The sequence below is a fragment of the Ammodytes marinus genome (assembly GCF_949987685.1).
Source record: "Ammodytes marinus genome assembly, chromosome: 15".
NCBI lineage: Eukaryota > Metazoa > Chordata > Actinopteri > Uranoscopiformes > Ammodytidae > Ammodytes > Ammodytes marinus.
This window is the reverse complement of record NC_137219.1, coordinates 17559999-17575529: the sequence shown is the minus strand read 5'-3', so window position 1 is coordinate 17575529 and position 15531 is coordinate 17559999. Positions and strand designations below refer to the sequence as shown.

At 43.0% G+C, this 15531-nt stretch overlaps 2 protein-coding genes across 3 annotated transcripts in view; both read left to right on the top strand.

The window, feature by feature from the left end:
* The window catches only part of arhgef10 (Rho guanine nucleotide exchange factor (GEF) 10), a 63126-nt gene extending 56352 nt beyond the window's left edge, over nt 1-6774 (top strand). For both annotated transcript variants that reach the window (XM_080041876.1, XM_080041875.1), the window contains 3 exons: nt 4209-4331; nt 5010-5540; nt 5629-6774. In XM_080041876.1, coding sequence (XP_079898002.1) covers nt 4209-4331; nt 5010-5524 — 638 coding nt within the window. In that variant the 3' untranslated portion in view covers nt 5525-5540; nt 5629-6774. The remainder of the gene's footprint in view (nt 1-4208; nt 4332-5009; nt 5541-5628) is intronic.
* A 1450-nt stretch (nt 6775-8224) lies between these two features.
* Nucleotides 8225-13188, top strand: kbtbd11 (kelch repeat and BTB (POZ) domain containing 11). Its single transcript, XM_080042924.1, has 2 exons — nt 8225-8551; nt 9222-13188. The coding sequence occupies exon 2, from the start codon at nt 9332-9334 to the stop codon at nt 11186-11188; it is 1857 nt and encodes a 618-aa protein (XP_079899050.1). The 5' UTR covers nt 8225-8551; nt 9222-9331; the 3' UTR covers nt 11189-13188.
* The last annotated feature ends 2343 nt before the right edge of the window (nt 13189-15531 follow it).

The window sequence follows — 15531 nt, the reverse complement described above, 5'->3', positions numbered from 1 at the left end:
TAGGAGTATCTGAAGGTGGGTTTTTCCCTTGCAAGAGAAATCTAAAATAGCATTACTACTAAGCGCAGTAATCCAGATGGGAACAGTGGTTAGTCCCTGCTTTAAAGAGCACTTTACTCGACTTGCATCATGGCTCACCTTTGATCTGCCATTGTGTAATGCACTGCAGATGTAAACCTTTCATTAACAGGTTGTAACAATCGCAGCACTGTGTCCCGAGGCGAGACAAATGAGCCATTATCTCACAGACAATTTGAGATGAGTTGAATTCAAGCGTGTTAAATATTGGAGACTCTGAACCTTTCGAGAAGTTGGACTTATCACTCAGCACGGAGTGTGTGTGTGTGTGTCCAAATGGGTATCATAACACTGTTTAAAGAAATCTTTGATGTGTTCTTTTTCACGGACATTAGTTTTGTTACCATGGCAATTGTTGCCATCACAGTAGGGTATATTGTGTTTTTGTGTGCTGGCATTTGGTTTGCGAAACAGTTTCCTGCTATGTGTGTTCAAGCCAAACGTTGTCACCGAGGACGTTCAGCTCATATCAACTGAGCGTTAGTGTGACAGTCCCAGGCTGAGGTCATCACTGCTTTTGGATCTTTTAATCTGCTGCGTTACATCAGCCTGACCCCAAAACACACAGTCTCAAAGCATGACTGGAGCTTGTTGTATTTCTTTTGGTGAGGGCGGGGGGGGGGGGGGGGGATTTGCTTCTGTTGATATGAGGTCAGGATTGTGTGCGGCCCATTCGCTGCTGCTTTAAAGATCCTATTCCTTCCTGCTGAGTAACGCAGACAGCTGTGGTTTGGAGCATTTCCTCAAGCATTCTTTGTAATGACTTAACATTTTTATATGAATGCTTTTTTGAAAACATAGAAAAAACTAGATTGTACAGTGAGGCCGCTGTGGTTTAATCTGCATCTGTGTTGTGGTCCGCAGTTAACGACCAGACTGCAGTTGTTCTGTCCTATCTCTTCTTCAGCATCATTAGCAGTGCTGTCATTAGCCAAACTCTGCCTGGACTGCGTGCACTTTTGGTCTTCTGAGGGGAACTCTCCACTATTGCCACGAGGTAGCAATGACATTAGGAAAGGCATCACAAGTACTGTGTGCAGAAATCTCAGGAAAAACAGATTTATGAACAGCAGTTGCAACAGTTAAAAGCCTAAATTTTACAAAGCAAAGTAGTAAAAAAGTAAGAGGGGACCAACTGCTACGGGACATCCATATCACTTGATATTGTGGAAGAATTCCTAGTGTTTAGAGTTAAAAGTGGAAGGCCTCTTTGACAGACAGATGTGAATGATAAAAGCTGCCCCATATGAGCTAATAGGATCCATGCAACCGCAGAGGAAGCCGGTTCTGGGACCGACCCACCACATATGAAAGCTTTCATCCTCCGGGCCTCACCATTAAGAAACTCACTTCCTCTGATAGCAGTACTGGGTGCCTGGACTGTCAGTAAGCATGGAAATCATTCAAAGGGGTTTTACACCCCTTGAATCACAGACAAGGTTGTGTGTGTGTGATTGAAATGGTACTTATTTAGTGAATTTTACCTTGTATGGCCATTATTTCGGTGGTCTGTTGTGATCACTGCTTGCTTTGAAATTTGCTGAACTGAATTTGAACTCTGATGATTCAATGGAGCTTCCGTGCAAACAGTTTGGACAGGACGGACGGCACACAATCGATGTGCTAGAGGCAAAGAGTGATGGCTTTTTCAAATGCGATTATGTTCTCCATAAATGTACATTTACTGAGACACAAGCTTATCAGAAGAATGACAAGAAGCAACACCAGTCTGTTATTTGATCTATGCATAACCCTAATCTCCAGGAAGTACCCATTATTATTATGATGGGATATTACATTACAGATCTCTTTGCAGTTTTGTCTGGTTCACACATCTAAATTGTGTGCACGGTCATAGAAATGGGGCGTTGTCTTGTCCGTGTGAATGCCTCTATAAATGGTGCCGTATTGAAAGGCAGGAGGTGCTCTTAAGTGGGGTTGTCCTTCTCATGTTCATGCATGTTGGAGCAATTCTGCTAACTCCCTCCACTGCAGACAGGAGGTTCCTTATCCAAGCGCTAAATCCAGACACCGGGCTAATATGCTGTAATAGCAGTCATTTCCCATATAACTCAGAGCTAGTGTTTATGAAAGACTTCCTTGCGGCTCATGTTTTAGAGTAATTAAGGGGTATTAGCAGTTCATTGGGTGATTGTTACTGCATTGTGTAGTTCATTTGTCATTTATGATATTTGTAATATAACAAATAAATAATGTTTTTAAAATAAATCAAAGGTGGCATATCCATCAAAGTTCTTAGTAAGCGGATCAAAAAGCAGAATCACTAAAGCAGCCGGCAGCAGGATGATGTCTCAGAGTATGGTGGCGGGCTGGCTGCTGTTCTGAAGGTCTAGTCCGCCTTTGTCTGCTGCTCTGTGACCTAAATAAGCAGCCATGCATGGCCTAATGGGAGAAAAACAACAGAGGGGGGGTCAGTAAATAACACCTCCAGCTCCTCTTTGTTTGGACGCCACACATCCCAATATGGATAAAACACTTACAGTATGTCTACTCTCTTAATAAATGATGATACAAATGTCTGACTACTAGATGCCATTTGTTGCACAATTCAATACTGACAAAGCTCTCTTTTGGGGTTGGTGTAGGACTTGGAACACTTCTATAGTTCTATTACTTTATTGAATCAAATCAGTTTTATTTTTATAGCCCAATATAACAAATCACAATCCAATTTACAATAGAAGTTTTATACAAAGAGGGGTTTAGTTCCGTACGATAGCGACTGAAAGTGCAATTGCTCACATTGTGCTGATCTGAGTTGTTTCTACATTGACTGAGTGAATGGCTGATACAGTGTATTATTGCAATGTTTGGGATTTGCTCCTCCCTCCTGCTGTGGCTTGTCAGGACTAAGTGCAGATCAAAGTGGGGCTCTGCTGGAGGATCAGGTCCAGAGCCAGGCCGTGTTGACGTTCACTCTGGGTTTATTTTAGTTCACCCTCTGGGTGGGGAACTCCAAATATTATGAAAGGAGGAAGTTGAGCAAGGCCCCCGACCAGCAGTCGGTGTGTTTCTGCTAACGCTGGGCCCTCATTAGAAGCACATGTGGGCAGGACTCGGGGCCCAGCCTTCCACTGTACCTGCCTGCCATGTCTGGCCCCATTCCTGGAAGTGTGGCAGTATGGCGTGTGTGTGCCCCATGCAAGGGGTCAACACTGGGGAGGGGAGGGTCAGGCAGAGAGACTGCAGTCATTTTTCCCAAAGCCCAAGAGGATTACTTTGAGGGAGGAAACTCAAGTCAAGCTGTTGGAGCAGTAATGACTCGTGACATTCTCCCTCCCACATAGCAGGACTGAAACGTCTGTTTTTGGAAAAACCCCAGATTCTTATTACAATCGTAAAAAATAATGACAAAAATGTCCGACTGGATGCCATTTGTTGCACCGCTCAATCCTGACAAAGCTCCCGTGCGGGGACTGGTCTTAGATGAGAGCCAAATACCACATCATAAGTCACCTAACATGGCAGGCTGCCATTAGGTCGGACTTTATTGCCATCCTTGCTGAAAGCTGCTGTTAACTTAACAGTCCAAGCTTTTACAGTCCAAAGTGGCATCACTGTGATTTCTCTAACGGGTAGGGAAGGGAAAAGGTCAGGTCAGATTGTCTTGTCGTAACCGCCTCTGAGCCACAGCTCCTTGCTTAATTACAGCATCACGCTTCACTCATTCTGTTACATAAGACTTTTGTGTTTGTTTGTTTGACTACAAAGCGGACCATAATGGGGCGTTTTTCTGTGTTCAGACACTTGAAAAGAGATGCTTTTATCCAGGCTACTCTCCACGTTGCCCTGGAGACAAATAACCATTGAGCAATGCCGCTGAATAAATGCCTTCCCTCCCGCACACCACACTGTATTTAAGTGGCCCATTAACTATGCTCTTTTCTGATTTTTCCAACATACACCAGTGGGCATGAGCCTGGTGCATCTGTGTGAGGTCTGACAGGTCATGCATGACACTGTAAATCACTCAAGGTTGTAGAAAAAGTTTGCAGAGCAAACATTTGTTGGCGATGTATTTTAATATGTTCTATTTTTGTTTTTTACTGAACTACATTTAATTTGTGTAAGATTAAAGCATATGTTGTTCTTCTGTTCCTCTCCCACAGGAAACCAGAGAGTGTCAGTGAGCAGTCTGCTGGTCTGTCATGGTCTGCTGCTGGTAGGGACCAACCTCGGGGTGACTGTGGCCCTCTCTGTCCCCAGACTGCAGGGGATCCCCAAAGTCACAGGTGACACTGCAACATTACTGTAGCACATATTCAAAATGTCCTCCCAAATAATGATGAATTCATCATTATATATGATTAATATATTAGTCATTTAGACCTCGCAAAGGTAGAAGATTTTTCACGATATCCTAGAGACAAAGGTGACATTTTCAAACTGCTTCTTTATCCGACCAGCAGGCTAAACCCACATAGGTTTGTGTTCAACACAGAAAAGCTGCAAACCTTTTATGTTTTACAAATGAACAAAAAAACAACAACAACTTTCTTTTGCGTGTAATAAAGCTAATTCTGTAATTGTAGAAGCTGGAAGTAGTTTGGCTTTTTTACTTAAAAAATTACAAGCAATTAATCAAATGGGTGCCTATTAATTTAATCACAGTTTGTAATCAGCTGACCTTTGACATTCCTTTTTTAATTTTTTTTGTTCCAAAGAGGTTCAATGTGGGAGATTGTTTTCTCAGATATGTTTGAATATATTAGCATATTACACGATCAGAAAATTTATTAGAATATGGCTGGTAAACAAAAGTAGCCAATTAAACATTTTAACGTTTTGGGGAATATTACTTTAAATTAAAAGATACGTGTACTGCTGATTATATATCCACAAATACAGTATACAACAAGGTGTGTTTAACATCTTGAATTGACTATTAAAGTGGCCGTCCCTTTTGTCAGGTCGGGGTATGGTGTCCTTACACGCTCACAACGGACCGGTCAAGTTCCTCACAGTGGCTGCTGCGGTGTGTAACCGGCAGTCTGGCCTGGCATCCACCACCTCCACCCCTCCTCCCGCCTCAGCGCAGCCGACAGAGACAACCGTTGGAGAGAGCACCCAGCAGCCTGCCTCAGAGTCAACCCAGACTCAAGCTCAGGGACGGGGTGTGTGGTTGGGAGAGGCGGGCTGTACCACCATGGCTCTCCAGGACTCCCTGTCCTCGTCGTGCGGCTCCCTGGCCCCCTCACAGGGCTCCTTGGAGCACGGGCCAGAGGACGGGGCTCTTTACGACGTTCTACACGACCCTGTCCACCACCAGAGGGGCCGACGCACCAGCAAAGTGGACGTCAGCTCTTTGCTGGTGGTGTCCGGAGGTTCAGGCCACCGCAGGGTCAACAAAAAGACCAAACAGTCTCGCCATGACGACACCACCTCCACAATCATGGTCTGGCAGATCCCCTTACTCAACATGTGACAACACCAGCACATTGGTAGGTGGAAACGTATCCGTAACAAGTAGAAATGTCAAAGTGTGTCCTTGTATAAGAGTCTTACCTATATTCTCTTGTCTCCTTTCAGGGTGAAACAAAGAGATCTGTTGTTACACACGGAACATTTGGGATCAATCAAAACAACTAAATGTCTTATGGAAACCAGGACCAAGCATCATCCACAATATTTGGATGATATTTCTATCATTCATCATCTAATGATGCCATTAAAAATGAAAGGATCAATATAACCACTCAATCATGATGGCACCCTAAGGAACAGTCTTATGGATTTACTCGTTGAAATACAGTACATTGAAAAAGTTGATTGTTTTTCTGTAACATGGCTAATACATTACTCTTCAGTGTTTGTGCCATATAAATTGATGTGTAGGACTGCAGTATTTAATTCAGTGTTGAGACTTAAAAGAACAATTTTGTCCTGCTTGAAATGTGCATAGGGTAACGATGGGGCTTTCAATCTGTTACGTTTAAAAAAAAAACGTATTAAGATGAGGATTAGGTTTTGGCCAGATTTAGATGATCAGGCAAGGCCAGAGTTGGAAATATAAAGTCTGACAACTCAGGATTACATGTGTATGAGTTTTGGGGTCAGAGAAAGGCTCTGTGTTTATATAGAATCAAATCCTTTTATTATTGAAGCAGCTTGACCGGGAAAAGGGATGAAAAAGGTGAAATACTGATGACTGAATTAGTGTGGGTTGAAAATAGGAGAAGGCTTGATGAGAATCCCTGGCTGGCCAGGTTTCTTTTCAGAAAGGGAGGAAAGAGTTGTAATCATGCGGAGAGATTAAGGCATATTTGTGTCTTACAAAAGGATATTTTAAAAGAGTGAAAAAAAGCTTTATACATCTGTCACAATATCTATGTATGTTATTTGTATTAACAAAGTCATAAACTGTCCTATTAAGAAACCTTGTGTTCATTTCATTTTCAAAGCATGCATGTCGTTCTGTGAGTTTTCAGAAGCACCTTTTTGATTGGAACATGCACAACCTTTTAATCTATCTGTGGTTTTATTTAATTGATGACTTTCTTCCTAGGAAGTACACACTGACTATGTGGCAAGTTTCCAGCAGCAGTAAACCAAATAACGTGAAGGAGTTGACGTGTTGGTAAATCACCATCTAGAAGGTAGACATTAGTCATATTCAAGACACGTTGGAGGAATAATAGTGTCAGTGTGCCTGGTACTAGCTACTACTCCACTCTGCCTGTGTGCAGCCATCAGTACATGCTGGGACTAGCAATGTGCCTGAGGGGCGGCAGGAACTGAGCCTGATACAGCTCTTCCGGGATTTCGCTGCTCATTTCTCCTGCTGCAGGAGAACAGAGAGGGTCAAGGATCCTTCTCGCTTTTTGTAACGCCCACCTCCACTGTTGCACAACCGTGTTTCACTATATTATCGGCTCCAACAGAAATAGATGAGCTGATTTCAGGTTGGAGTTGTGCCTTTGCTGCAATCCACAGCAAAATAGACTTATCCTATAAATATCTAGGCCTACATTTTGTTATAGTACTTACTTAAGATAATGTTTAACCTCCCTAACTGGCCACAATCATGTACTTGTAAACTACTGTTAGAACGTGGAAACACCTCAGTATCACTGTACCAAGGAAGTAACCCAGTTATCTACTTTGTTCTGGCTGGGTGTTGTTCTGGTCTCATATCAAGAGATAGCTTTGCAACTGGAAGTCTATTTTTTTCGGGCCCTGCCGTTTCCATGGAGACCACTCGTTTTGTGTACAGGTCTGCAGCAAGTCTTTGTTCTCAGAATATCTGGCATTAAAGCCTCCCAGCTGAATGCCCCTTTAATCTCACACAGAGCTGATGGAGTTGTGTGATGCCCTTGTGGTCGCTCGCCTCTATTTTTATATCTGAAGGCCAGTTGTTGAGACATGAAGTCTCCACAGGAGACCCTGAATGAAAACGTCTGCCACATGCTGTGAGGTTGTGCTATTTCTAATCAGGCCTTTCCGCATGCACAGCGTATACAGTATATGCCTTGTGTGTGCCTCCTCTCTCTCTCAGTAAAGTAATACAAACATTACCAATTCCAAGGTTACACTACTCAAATATGCCCCTTGCTGCACCTTGATTTGTTCAGGCTGTATCTCTCTCTCTCCTAAAAGTTATTGTTGGAACCTTGCCGAAAGGAAAGTGTGACTCATATTGTCAGAACATTGTCAGGCAGTTTTGAGGTTGCCTCAAGCATACACTCCCAATTTGTTACACCAAGTGATCATGTCAGTTCTACAGATATTGTGATAAACTGCCTCTTGCAGAAGTGTACTCAAGTAACATGCATTGATTTTTGAATGGTGTTATTGTAATATAAAACCACTTCATGGCTCAGAGTGTCAATCTCTCAATTAATATTATTTTAAAAGCATCTGTTTTTTAAGGGTGTGGTTAGAGGATTTCCAATATAGCCTGTATTCCCCTGGACCCCTGCGCTCATGGTGGTACCCATGGGTGATGCCTATTGGAATGTCGCATCTCTGGCTCGCGCACAACAGATGGAGCCCTCGTGCTCCTGCTGTTGAGTGTGTAGGGTTAATACCAATACCGAGTGGACGGGGGCGTGGTTAAGAGCAAGGATAACCGCCTCACTGTAGTCGACTGTTAAAAAAATAAGACAACAAAAAAAACCAACAGGTCCGTGAGCTGGTAGCCTACATCTCTGCTGGAGAGCGCGACGCTGAACGTGTGCAGAGGCTCTCCCCATAGAGGAGGATTAGCTGGCGACGCCTCATCAGAAGGAGGTGCAACCACCTTTACCATGATCGTTCCTCCTCCACTGAACCCGGGCAGGTTTCAGTGCAGAGGCGGTGAACGGATGGCATAATAAACCAGCTGGAATAGTCGGCGTATAGTAAAGTCGTCAAGGGACTGCGACCGCCCTTACGTAACTAGCTTTGAGTTTGTGCAGGGACTGGCAGGGAAACCGCGGGTGCCGAGCTGTTTAATCACAGCGAGGAGACGCAGGTAGGTCACATCTCACACTGTCAATGGGAACACACCCGCATACGTGGAATTCAATTTGATAAAAAATTATGTCTTAGTCTACGCGAGGATACTTTTATCCATTCTTGCATTTATCAAATGGGCTGATTTTCAGAGTCTAATGGGAGACAGGATGGAGGAACGCGTTAAGAGAGTTTATTCACAAACGCCCTTTCCCAGTCATATTGGAGATTAATTCCTCCATCGGTGCCACACCATTTGCGCATGCGCTCGTAATGTGCAGATTACAACAAATAGTGGACAGTCGGGGTTGTTTTTATTATTGCAGTAGGTCGTGCATTTCGCCACAAGAAGCTGCATGTTGGGACTGCCTCTGTTTCTTTGTTAAGTTGAAGGTGTTGAAGGCCTACATGCTGTCTGTCTGCTGCTGTTGGTTTCCCTGATGGATGATGACACATTTATTACAGGAATGACACATTTAGTACAGGAGTGTATTGCACATCATAGTTGGCAATGGAAGCACAAAGTCAATTTTTCCTTTTTGAAATTTCAAAATGTTCCAAGCGGTTTGTTATTAGAGAAAGGGCGCCCCTTAGAGAATACAGAAGTATTTGCAGCCTCCAGACACATTTTTTCCCCCTCGTCTGTTGAATCTTGGTTAAACTCCTTCCTTTTTTGTCCCCCTTCGTAGGTGGAGGGCTAGGAGAGAAAAAAAATCACAAGCTTGTCCACACACACTCAGCATGATTTGGTGAAGCAGCTGCCGCCCATCACCAGTGAGTAGCCTTGGCCTACGTCAAGATGAACGTGGTGCAGGGAGGAGGAGGAGGGGCCATCACTGTGGAGGCCGATGTCATCTTCCACGCCGTGAACCCCGACCTCGTCACACCTTCTGACAAAGATGGGGATATATGCCCCGGTTATGTCAAAGGATTCATTGTGGATGAGCAAGCCTTCAATCCTCCCCCAGTGTTTGAGAAGGAATACCTGTTGGATGGGGGACTGATGGAGAATAACCACGTCCATCATCAGAAAAATAACGGTAACGGCTCGTACATCTCCAGAGCTGACCAGTGTCACCTCGCCAACGACGAGGGAACTGCCGATCTCCCTCCTCAAACGGACTCCTCTGTGGCCAATCACATTGCTGCCATGCAAAAAAACTTTGAAGCCCACAACGGCGCCAGAGCTAAAGTGTCTTACTGTGCAGATTACTCCGCACCCTCGCCCGGCCAAGCCAAACAGGAGAGCGATGCTAAAAAAGAGCCCGATTTAGTCATCGAAGTGGGCGGGCAGTCCATCAACGCTCACAAGTCCGTGCTGGCGGAGAAGAGCGACTACTTCAAAGCGCGTCTGTCCAGAGACATCCTGAAGGTGAAGGGCATGACGTACAAGACCCTGTCCACCTTGATCGACTACGTTTACACCTCTCGGATGAGCGTCTCCAAGGACAATGTGGTGGAGGTCATCACGGGGGCTAAGATCCTCCAGATGCCCTGTGCCGTCCAGGCCGCCATGGAGTCCATGTCGGCACAGGTCACGGCGGAGAACTGCTACGAGATTCTGACCATCGCCAAGAAGCAGCGGCTCAGCGAACTGAAGGAGACCGCCTACGCATTCATGAGCGACAACTTCCTCCAGGTCCTCAAAGACCCGTCTGCGTACGGCCGCCTCACCGGCTCTGAGCGCGATCTCATCCTGAAGAAGAGGATGGAGGGGAGGAAGACGCTCATGGTGGCTGAGATAAACGATGTCTTCGACAGGGTGGGGAGTCGGCCGCCCAGCCGTGGCAGCAGCCGACCACAGAGCCCGCTGTCGGTCGGCTCTTTGGAGGAGAATCACATGATTTACTACTTCAACAAGACAGAGAACGACTGGAGACCTTTGACCGCCATGCCCGATGACATAAACACTAAAGGGTGCGGTATCTGCGCCATGTATAACTACCTGTTTGTGGCGGGGGGAATAAAGGGCTACGGGGACAAGGGCAAGGTTTCGGACAAGGTCTTCTGTTACAACCCCATCACCAACCGCTGGGCTGAGGTCAGACCTATGAACCAAGCTCGCTCCCAGCTCAAACTGGTGTCTATGGATGGCTACCTGTACGCCATCGGAGGGGAATGTTTGTTTACCGTGGAGAAATACGACCCTCGCATGGACCGCTGGACCCCGGTGGCCCCTTTGCCCAAGGGAGCCTTCGCCGTGGCCCACGAAGCCACGACCTGCAGCGGAGAACTTTACGTTTCAGGCGGCTCTCTCTTCTACCGCCTTCTCAAGTACGACACCAAGAGGGACGAGTGGCAGGAGTGTCCCTACAACAACAGCAGGAAGAAGTCCAGCGACATGGTGGCTCTGAAAAGCTTCATCTACCGCTTTGATGTCAACCGCGAGCAGGGCATCAACGTGTTCAAGTACAACAGCATAGTGAAAATGTGGCACGACTGTGCGTCTCAGAGGCTCGGAAGTCATTTGCCCTTCAGGTGTGCCGTTATCGAGAACTGCATCTACTGTGTGAACAAAAGCCAGACTCTTCAGTTTGTTGTGGAAGAGGAGAATGCCTACTTTGTGGAGGAGCCGCTGAGGGCGCCCATGGAGGCCAAAGGAGTTCTTTTTCCTTTTGTCCTCACTTTGCCTGAAAAGCCCGAAAAGGTTACATAATGTGTGGGTTTAACGCTATAAATGTGTCATTGCAAAACTGGAATAAGCAGAAGACCTTCTATATACACTTCTCAATGTCAGCTTTCAATCTCAGTGTCTCTATGCCTGCTTCCAATGGAATGTGTGTATTTGCATGGCAATTTACTGTGTCTGCAGGGTTGAGCCTTAAAAGGAAAACTTTTTTATCTTAAAGTGTTGAATGAATGCAACAGCATTTGTTTCCGACTGTAGATAATGACGCGATGGCAGTGACTGTAGGTTATTTTGTGTATTTCCTGTGTTTGGTGCACTTTTGTAGTTAGAATCGATATTATTTAGAACATATTAACCGGTGACTTTGGTAACACAAAGAAGTGTTTTGTCGAAAGTCGTATGAAAAAGAGCCAAGGCAAGTTGTAGTGCGCTTCGTGAACGATGCAACACAGGTTCTATGCAAATGAGACAGAATATACAGATGTGCTGTGATGCTGGGCTCCTTAAAAGTTCATTTTAATGGGAATCTGCCGTGGAAGGAATAAGCATTTCTCCAACTGCAACAAATATTTTTGCAAATTCATTTTTTTTGTGATTAAAAGGGAAGTTGATGGGTTAACAAAATGTCTGATTATGGTGAAAAGAATGCTTTAATTTCCGATACCCCCTAAGATGATGTCTTTAGGTTTCCATAACACAAATATATCTAGTTTACTGTTATATATTGGAATGGAAACCCTCAAATCCTAAGATTTTACAAATTGGAAACAGAAAATGCTGAAAAAATTATTAATTGTGATTATTGAACCAGTTTATTTTCTGTCAATCGATTAATTGACAAATCGCTGCAGCTCTACCTCGAACCCTGACCTCCACTGCCCTTGAATTGAAGGTGTGAAGGAAGCTCAAACTGTTATCATTATAAAAGCAACTAAATCAGTTGTATACCACACACATGGTTTTCCCTTCGCAAATCATTTACACAGTATGTTGCACCTCGTAATTCAAGGCACCTTTTCAGTCAAACCGAAATCTGCAGTTCTAAAAGAAGAGGCTTCCGATTTTTGGAACAAAAGTTGGAAACTGACCTGATATAGGTTTAAATCAGGGTTTATGCTACTTATAGTGCATACTCACGGCTGACACAGCTCACATTTAGCACATTTGCCAAAGATAAATAGTTATTAAGTCACGACTGACAAAGACTTTAACATACGTTGTGGAGGAAGTTACTAGTAAAAACTTGGGCAGTCGGGCAACAAACTGAAGCAATAGCTTGACTCTGTAAGAAGGGCATCATGTTAGCTGCTAACAGGCACTTTCTGGGAGGTTAAGGGTAAGTGAGCCATTCAGAACACACAAAAATGCATCTGTTATAATTGTTTCCCCATATGTGTTTCATACGGGGAAACAGCAATATACTCTTGTTCAGCTGCTAGAAGATCTCTACACCAGCTATGGCTGGACCCCGTCCCTTAGGTCAAAGGTCAAATCAGACACTACATTGCTGCAGTGCGTTAAGGCCATGAACACACTAACAAGACATGCTCTTCTTGCATCAGTGCACATTAACACCAGTTTCGCTCTAAATGTACTTATTTTTAGACTTTTTCACATTGTTTGATTGCTGCTGCCACAGTGGGGTGTTTCTATGGAAGCTGGTGCTGAAATGTTCTTGGAACAAATTGCTTTTGATAACGTTTGTAGTGACTAAAGGACAACATGGATGTGGTTTTGATATTTTGCTGGCTGGCATCTGCATTTCTGTGAATTTTTGTATTGGATTTGGTCGTTTTTTTTTTGTGTTGATCGGCTGCTGTGATTGACAGTAAAGTAATGCAATGCTAGACAGTGGCTTCCTGTTCAAGGTAATTGGAGTGGGCTAACAAATTAGCTGTTGGATAATGTATATGGGAATATAAGAACTAAGTGCTTCAAATAAAATATTTTGTGTCTGAAAGTGATTTGGTGTTTCTGAATATGCTGAATCCTTTTGTATAGCCTACTGTATGTGCCAAACCTGGAACAGCGCTTCCCTCTGGTGGATACTGATTGTAACAGCAGCCAGTAATACTGCTGCAAACAATAAAATAACTGACCTGTCTATATTTCCCTGCCCATAAATGTTTAGTAATCGCTGTAATATTCCTGCTAGACTCCTGTGTAGAAGGATATGAACATCACTATGGCAAAGTCCACTTTTGATACTTATCAGTCTATTCGGTTTTTTATCACAAGCCAATCACATGCATCGTCATACAACAAGAGTCAAGTACTTCATATGTGAAAAGATTCTGATAAAAGTGGATTTACGCTCAGCTATTATTACGGCTTAATACTTATCATCAAATATTTGCTTTTTTATCATTGATCAGATATTGTGTCATATAATTATAATGTGATACATGTGTCATAATTATGATTTATATATTACTTGTGAAAATACAGACAGCAACTCGCAATTATCAAATAGTATTTGAGATCATATATTAAATGTTATAAGAATATTTCTGAGACTCCTCATAATTTTGACACGTCTCACATCGACAAGATAATTATGAGATACTTTCTAAAAATCCTTGTAATTATGACAGAATATTCTAACCAGATGAACAACTTTTAATGAAAAAAAAAATGTCAGGCAATACATATATTACTTTGCTCCTGTAATTAAAGCAATATATGTAACATTGAAATTAGTCTTCCATTTAAAACTATAGTGCATAACTTCTGTCGCCCTCATGAGGAATTGTGAGTAATAACAACAACGCTACGCACATCTACGTGAATAAAGCTTTCGGTGATTGTGCATGGATTTTATACCTTTTAGTTTTTTTCTTAGCAGTAGAATCTACAACTGAAACATTTCTTAGCCGCTTCTTGGGATTTTTCTGAGCTCCTACGCAGTGTCGGGCTGATCAGTTTGTAAAAGCTGCAATACTGAGAAATTCAGTGAAAGTTATGTCGAGTTGATCAACTTTGTGTAAACTCATTTGGCAATGGCTTGAATACAACCGACATGCATTTATATGAAAAAGTTACGCACTATCTTAGTTTAAGCGCTTCAAATGTTGAGATAATTTAATGCAATACTAAACATTTATCACTAGAGGGTGGTGTTTCCCTGCTATATGGATGGTATCAAGCTGCAGTAAAGCTTAAATCGTTCAGAATCGCTTCACATTGGGGAAAAATGAAGGGTTAGCTTCACTTTACAGATAGTGACATGTCAATGTATAAAACCTTTGAATTCAAGTTGTCGGTGGCAAGTCGTGTAGAAAGGAGGAGTGAAAAATGACAGCAAAACACAATAAAAGAACATGAAAAATATGATTGAATAGAACATCATTGCTGACATGGCTACAACATTTTTAGCTGTATTGATGGTATACTATCATCTATTTCGTCTGGACAATTTCCTTTCATTACCCAAGATGATTTTGGGTCAGTTGCATTAAAGACATACTTTTTTCTTTTTATTTAAAAATAGCATGGTCTTCTTTTCTTCAAATTTGCATAACTTGTCAAGTTTTTCTTTTTCCAGCAGTGTCATACCAGAAATCCTTTGCCTGTTCTTGTGCATACACGTGGAGACGTATGAGTGACCTGCTTTCTGCTGTGCTGCAGTCAAAACAATTATTTATCTTCCTATAGCCTACGTGCTTTCTATAATTGAGTTACTATTTTTGCTTCAAATGTATCCTGCCCCTATGGCGGCTCCTTGCAACACTTATGTCATTGGGAGAAGAAATATTACAGTAAGTGCTATTTAAATGAATATCACCAAAATTGAAGGACGAAAAGTTTTACTTGTGACATGTTTGTCTGCCCATTTGCCCACAAAACTATGCACAATTAATTTGTAAATATTATAATTCATTCAACCTGTATTTATAGAGAGATCATTGAAGCGTGACCCTCACTTCCAATGATGTCGAGTCAATGGGTGAATGGATGGTGAGTGACATTTTACTGAATAAATATGGCAGAATTAAAGTGTAAAAGTAGGTTCTATAAACATTGGGCTACATTTTCCCAAACGACTACATGTTAAAGGGAGACTAGGCTACTCTTCTACTGAATGTAAAACATGATAGGACACAAAGTTGTTAGATTAAACTGGTTCACATTGGCCAGTTGTTACTTCTGTTATCGCATGTCCTTTGTGTATTTCACACTATTTTCAAACGTTCAACACTGGAGGGCAGTATGAACATGATGTAAAGAATTGACATGTCACAACTGCACCCCTTTTCCACTAATGCTTATAGGCTACTTGAGTTGGCTACCCCCTATGAAAACGGCATAGGCCTACATCCAACAGGTAGGCCTATGGGCTAAATCCGGCTCACATGGAGGCTGAGTTGTGA

Coding starts and splice junctions, on each gene's coding strand:
- kbtbd11 (XM_080042924.1), top strand. CDS start 9,332: ATGAACGTGGTGCAGGGAGGAGGAGGAGGGGCCATCACTGTGGAGGCC.